Consider the following 7,280-nt stretch of genomic DNA (forward strand, 5'->3'; position numbering starts at 1 on the left):
CTGGTATCTAAAATGTGCAAGTGTTGTTTGATGTTTAAATCATGCTTGCTATGTCATTTTTTGCTGCCAAACATGGCATTAGCGAGAAAGGTCATTTGGGCACTGAATGTATTAAAGTATACACCATATATAAAAATGTCTAGCCAAAAGATTTGGGTGTACACCCATGACCAAGTATGGATCCGCCCCTGGTTGTAAGGGGATGCCCCTCTATGTTGTAAGGAGATGCTACTAGGGGCACACTAGATGTCTTCTTTTTTGGGCACAACCTTTTTCGGTTGAAACACACGAGTAAAAACTTTGAAAACACCATAGCACAAGTAAAAAAATATATTAAGAAATGGTGCTTGGTTGAAATAAACTAGAACCAAACAATTGCAACTTTTTTGGTTCACAAAGACTGCTCAAATAATTATCTCAAATAGCTTATGCATAAAAATATCTCAAATAATTATCAGATGAGTTATCTCAAAAAAGGTGACTGCAGGAAACTTAAAATTTGTGAAATGATCTAAAGCCGAAAAGATATATCGATGTCAATGACCGTGTGCACTTTTTTTGCACTCCTTTTATCAATGGGCCTGGATATGTTCTATTCGGCCCTGCCTAACTTCTATATGGGCCTGGCCTTTTCGGGTAACTGTGGACGAACCTTTTTTTCCTTTTCTCCCTCTACCACTGAAACTGAAACTGATGACGAACTGAAGAAATAAAAAACGGGGCCGAAACAGAGTGGAGAGGACATGCTGAATTCATACAGCGCAACACTTTTATTCAAATGTACATATCATCCCGATTACAAATGATGCCCAATCTATTCACTTACGACTAATTATCATCACATAAACAAATGCGAGACCAATTACACAAACATAAAAAAGTGCGGCCATGAGCCCCATCAAATTGCCCTGCTTCTGCAATTTGATGAGTTTCTTCATCTGCTTGTTCAGCTTCTTCAGCTCTGCCGTCACTCCTGCATCCCCCACAGTAGCACCAATGGAAGGGCGGGCGCCCCCGATGGAATTGCCAGATCCAGGGGCCCCGGATCCAGATGCGCCCGATCCAAACTTGCCCAACTTCTCCGCCTCCAACAGTAAATCGAGCTCCCCTGATGCACCCTCCAGTTGAATCCGCTCTATGTACTCATCTAGCCACTCAAAATGGGTGCATTGCTTCAATTTCTGAAATCGGAAAGATGAACCCTAAATCCCAAATCCGATGGGGAAAAATGGGCAAATATGAAATTGAGAGACAAAAACCAAAATTGGCATATTGAGAAGTAAAATCTCACCTTTCCCTGCTCTGGTTTGCTCTCGCATTTCACGAATTCCCGCCCAAGGTTGCCATTCTTGTCGGTCGTTGTGACTAGCCGCTTCAGGGGTGCGATACGTGGGCATGCAGGGCATCTTGTCATGGGCACTGCGCCATAGCGCGGCCATGAGCGGCGGGAGGCTGAAGCGGAGCTCGACATTGCTAGGTCGCGGCCCGGAACGGCGTTGCTGCGCGTCGTCGCCGGAGAAAAAGAACAACAACGGTCGGGGAGGGGGAGGGGGGAGGATGGGCTCGGGTGCTGCACGGCTCGGGGCACGGCTCGGTGTCCTCTTGTACCAATGCTGACCTGGATAAGTTAGTGGGTCCCACGCTGTGGGTCCCGCTCACCTGACCAATGCTGAGTTGGATAAGTTAGTGGGTCCCATGCTGTGGGTCCCGCTCACCTGATTCGAGTTTTAAACATGTGTCTTTGGATTAGGCAGCAGTGTCGCATGGGAGCTATTTTTTCCAACGAAGATGTCGCATGCAAGCTATTACAACCAACTACGTCGCATGAGAGACAGTTCACACCAACGACGTCGCATGGGAGCTATTCACCCCACGGAAGGGCCCGCCGCCGACGAAATTCAGGCCGTGGAAGTTGATCCCCAGCCACGCGTCCACCTCCAGGTCCGGGCACAGCACCGCCTGCTCGCTGTTCGCCGTTGAGACCAGCCCCTCAGCCTCCACAACGCCGGAGGAGGCAAGGTCCACGAAGGACCGGAAGTAGGCGTCGTCCACGTCCGCCACGGCGCGGTAGACGAGCTCCGCCGCGTGGCCCACCGGCCGGGACATGAGGTCGCCGGCGTCCGTGCGCGGGAACGCCCACAGGACCACGTTGCCGAAGTAGTCGCGCGGCATGGGCGGGCGCATGCGCGTCCGGCCGTTCACGGAGATGCGGACCTTGGTCGTCACGTCGGCGCCCAGGCCGCGCGCCGCGGTGATCGCGCGCCAGAGGTGCGCCACCACGCTTTGGAACGTCGTGTAGCCGCGCCGCGATGGCGGGAGCCCCGACGAGGCCCGCGCCTTGAGCCGCGCCACGAAATCCTTGCTCAGGTGCATCATGTGCACCTTCACCTTGTCGTGCCCCGCCACGCCAAAGCCGATCTCCTCCTTCTCGTCCATCGTGTTTGGTGCCGGCGCCCTGTACTCCACCTCCCGATGCGGGAACTCCACGAGCGGCGGCTCGCGCGGCGCGAACCGGGTGCCGTGGTCGCAGACCGGGAGCGGCGACACCGGGAGCTGCCGCGTAGCGAGGCCCCACGCCGCCAGGAAGTTGGCCGTGGCCTGCCCGTCGGCGATCTGGTGGTGCCCCGCGAAGCCCACGGCCAGCGACCCACAGGAGAAGCGAGTCAGCTGCACCTGCACCAGCTCCACAGGGCCGTCGTCGATCCTCGGGTGCAGCCGCCTCACCTCAGGCGACGGCCCGGACGGCACGGACACCGCCATGGGCGCGTCCACCTTGGCCTCCACAAAGCGCGCCCCGGCGTCGTTCAGCAGCACCGACCGGCGCCCGTCGGGACCGTCGCCGATCTGCCCGGCCCACTCCTGGTACACGGCGAGCGCCTTGGCCAGGCCCAGCTCGACCTCGCTGTTGGGCGGGTTCGGCGGCCGGAACGCGAAGATGATGGCGACGTGCTCCCCGTACGTCACCTTGTCGAACACGGAAAGCGGCACCCACTGCGCACGCTCCGGCGCCTCGCCGTCCTCGTACAGCGGCTTGACGATCTTGGAGCTCTCGATCTTAACCTTCATGCTGGTGCTTACACTGTCAGCCTCTCGAGATCTCTGTTTGATTTTGCTTGCACCAATGTGCATGCATGCATGACGCACGTACTCTGATCTGAGTCCGAGTGAGGAGCGTACGTGCTTCACTCCTTTGAGTCCGTGTCACTGGCTAGCTGTAGTAGCTTACAACAGAGACGATATGCTATATATGGAAGCAAGGCCAGGCTATGTAGCCTCTTTTTTGCGGACAAAAATGTGAACGTAGAACGGAAAATTGAGACGCGTATGTATCCCGTACTTACGTAGAGACATTGCTTTTGAAGACATGATCGAACTGGCCCAGCTCGATCGTCTACGTACGTCTTCGGAGTTTCACATGTTGATCTGATTAAACGTCTGGCTAATTAGTTTAATTCGATATCTCAAGTCTCAACCATATATATACTGTATTTCGCGTGCGCCATTCTCTCATTAGTTAGTTAGCTTCTCGATCGGCGACTCTCGCCTGTTTGCTTACCGCAGCAGACAACTATAGAGTTTAGTGCAGGAAATTACGTACTTTACGTAAATTTCATCTGGTGCATGCCATTGTTAACTCTCGCCAGGTAGCTTAGTACATCTCGTTCGTGGGAACGGAGTGTCCGAGGTTGGCTAGCTTGTCTTGTCTGAAAGAGTGGCGGCGTTCCGGAGTTTTCCAGGGAAACAACGATGCGATGGTGCATTGCATGCATGCCGCTGCCAGACACACACACGATCTAAAAATCGAATTCTAGTGCTAGCTAGTGCAGCAAACTGTGAGAGCATGCATGCATGCATGCATGGATTCGATACGGTTACGTAGTACTAGACTACTAGTACGTACGGCCGGAGCAGCAGTCAAACTTTAAGCAAACAAGTCAAGCATTGAGGCAGTGAGGAGTTGATCGAGGATATATACTACTCCCTCCGTTCCTAAATATTTGTCTTTCTAGACATTTTAACAAGTGACAACATACGAAACAAAATGAGTGAATCTACATTTTGAAATATGTCTATATACATCCGTATGTGGTAGTTATTTGAAATGTCTAGAAAAACAAATATTTAGGAACGGAGGGAGTATACAGGAACAAGAAGATGAAGAGTCGCGTCGCGCCGACTTGATTTGACCTGTAGCCAAATACGTTTCTGCCAAACATTTTCACAGCAAGGTCTCCCCTCGCCGAGTCCCAAATCGCAGCTGTTGCGTCACACACCGGACCAGACGCTGCACACATGCGCATTGTCAACTCTGGTTGGTGTAGCTTTGTCCGAGCTGGGCACAAAACTGAATGCAAGGGGTCAAAGAATTGGAGCCACGACCGCCACCTATACGTATCCACTATGCACCACGTGCAGCTTACTCATGCGTCGTCTGGTCAGTGCGCGCATGCATGCCTGAAAATCTGAATCAAGTGTGTGTGCAGGTCAAGTCTCAAGTGACTGGTTCACTGAAGAAGAGGCATGCATGGGTGGTGAACTTGGACTCTCGTACTACTCCCTTCGTTCCAAATTACTCGTTGCAGAAATGGATGTATTTAAAACAACGTTGGTCGTTGTTGCTGCGATGCATGCGTGGCCAAGAAAGGTCCACAGCCCTGAGACTTTGCATGCGCTCGTTTGGCAGGCAAGGCAGGGCAGGCGGCTGGAGCGAGCAAAGGGCATCTCCACGTATCTGGACGTTTTTTACTGTCCAAAACGGCGTCGTAAATCTGGGAATTCACGCAAACCTAATGCAAATTTAGAGGAGGTTTGCGGGAGGATGGAGCGGGCACGTGGTGCGCCTCATGCTTCCGATCGTTATACTAGCTCTGTTGAACATTAACCCAACAGACACGTGGGACTCAGTTTGGAACTTAACCTGTCCAGCCAAGTTTAAAATCTTCATTCGGAAGGCGCTCCATAGCGCTATTCTCTGTCGTGCTATTTTGACGAACAAACATTTGAAGATAAACCCGAGCCGCCCTGCGTGCAACTTGGCCCGAATACAACAAGACACCTACTATTTGAATGCAAGGCTGACGTGGAGGTTTGGAAGCTCCTTGGGATCGATGAGATCATCAAAAAGGCCTTGCTAGTCGACAAGGCAGGTGAAGTGACTTTGGAGCATCTGTTGTGCATTCCTGAGCAAGATGTCCAAGTGCTTGCTTGGGCTACCAAAGATGAAAGAAACAGTGGCCACACCGATGACTGCCTGCTACTTGTGGTATGAGCACTGTAAGTTGACACACAGAGAAGGAACACGAAATGCTACTGAAATTAATATGGCAGTGAGATGTTTGGCAGCTAACTATATTATCTCATACAGTCCTAAGGCCGAAGTGAGATCAGCCGCTTGGTTGAAACAAAGATATGACTACGTTAAGGTAAACATTGATGCAGGTTTTGATGTGGACACGCTCCAGGAACGGTTCATACGAGACCATCATGAAAAGTTCATTGCAGCTGCAAATAAAAAGATTGATTTTTGCTTTGACTCATTCACGACGAAGGCAGTTGCAGTGAGGTTTCGAATGAACCTGACACGTATAGTTGGATGCAGTAAGATCGAGGGGAAAATATCTGGTGCTACCGGCTCTTAGGTGCTACCGTGAAACGGGCATCCGAGAGCCATTGGATCTCATATCCGACGACATCTAAGAAGCTATTGTATCTGCGCGTAATTTTCAAACTAGGATGACGTTGTTTGACCGAAAACTACCAAAAATTTCTGGAGTGTTTGACAAAAAAAACTACTAGTTTAGGGATCGGCGTCCCACAGAACTACCACTTTTAAAATTTTGACCGAAAACTACCGAAAATTTCTTAATCTGTCCCTAGAAACTACCAGTTTCGGTTGATGATCGTTTAGACTATTTAAACAGAAAACTGACAGGACTGGCCCGGGCGTTTGAGGCTCGTTTAAGGCGCCCGTCTGGGTCGAAATTTCGTGGCCGATCAGTAACCGGCTTGTCCGCCCGGGCGTTAGAAGCAGGTTTGGGGCACCCGGCTGTAGATGCTCTTAGGGAATCTCCATGGCGGTGCCATAAAACACCCGCAACCGTTTGAACGGACGCATCGGGACGTTTTTTTACTATCCAAAGCGGTGTAAAATGTCGGATGCGTTTGCGTGTCCGAATTCCCATAAACCGAATGCAAAGTTAGAGGATGTTTGCGGGAGTATGGACCGGGCATGTGGTGCGCCTCATGCCTCCGATTGTTATACTAGCTCGGTTGAACATTAACCCAACAGACACGTGGGACTCTGTTTAAGGAAATATAGCTCGGACTAAAATCCATCCAAACAGCTTCTTCTATACATAGCAATTTTTCGTCTTTTTTGCCACAAATATGTTTTCTGGTATTCTTTTCATGAAATTTCACACGAAAGTAGATTGGAGACCCAAGTTTGATATCCCTAAATCCCCTTTTCTTTTCTTGGTATTTTTTTCAACTTAACATTCATATAGGGGCTGGAGCACCCCGGTGCTACAAAACCTCTTCCCGCTGTAGATGCTCTAATAAATTTCATAGGTTGCATATATGCTCTTCTCAGTGGGTAGTAATTACTGGAAAATTATGGAGTAAAAGATGGAATTAACTGATGAGCCTAAAGGTGTTGGAAGGAGTAGGACAGGACAGTATCACATCTGTTGTTTATCACTCCCTAATTCCAAGTTTAGAGGGTGGTTTGATAATTCTGATGAGTGTTGTTAAGCCTGCACACGTGTTCCTATCCTATGTAGTCATATATCTCTTATAAATGCAAATACCTGAGGCAATAGTGGGCAGAAAAGAGTTGGCTGCCTGCTGCAGGTGGGAACGTCTTGTGGGCCCTATGTGCATATGGACACCACCATCGCCATCCCTCCACCTTTCAAGTTTTCGTCGCATCTCTTTATTTTAACCATCCCTCCGACATAATCAATCAATAGTCAGAGACTCATAGTAACTGGTTCCTCAGGCCACCTCCAGCGCCATTGATTGTCTTTGCAACGGTGTGTGTCTGCTCCTTGTGATTTCAAAAGTAAAAAAAATAAAAAATTGTTAGGTCCACATATATACTGGTGTTGAACAGAATCAAAGAAAAACAAATTTACCTCCTAGCCTCCTACTCCCTCCGTTCCAAATTACTCGTCGCAGAAATGGATGTATTTAGAACTAAAATACATATAGATACATCGATACTTGCGACAGGTAATTCGGAATGGAAGGAGTACAAAAGTTGGAGAATAACACTGTTG

At 49.7% G+C, this 7,280-nt stretch overlaps 1 protein-coding gene across 1 annotated transcript; it reads right to left on the bottom strand.

Annotated features, from left to right (window-relative positions):
* Positions 1–797: 797 nt before the first annotated feature.
* Positions 798–1,656, bottom strand: LOC119289244. The gene is made up of 2 exons (XM_037568606.1): positions 1,292–1,656; positions 798–1,181 (listed from the first exon to the last, which is right to left on the bottom strand). The coding sequence occupies exons 1-2, from the start codon at positions 1,469–1,471 to the stop codon at positions 819–821; spliced, it is 543 nt and encodes a 180-aa protein (XP_037424503.1). The 5' UTR covers positions 1,472–1,656; the 3' UTR covers positions 798–818.
* Positions 1,657–7,280: the final 5,624 nt, after the last annotated feature.

Source organism: Triticum dicoccoides, chromosome 4A (genome assembly GCF_002162155.2).
Source record: "Triticum dicoccoides isolate Atlit2015 ecotype Zavitan chromosome 4A, WEW_v2.0, whole genome shotgun sequence".
NCBI lineage: Eukaryota > Viridiplantae > Streptophyta > Magnoliopsida > Poales > Poaceae > Triticum > Triticum dicoccoides.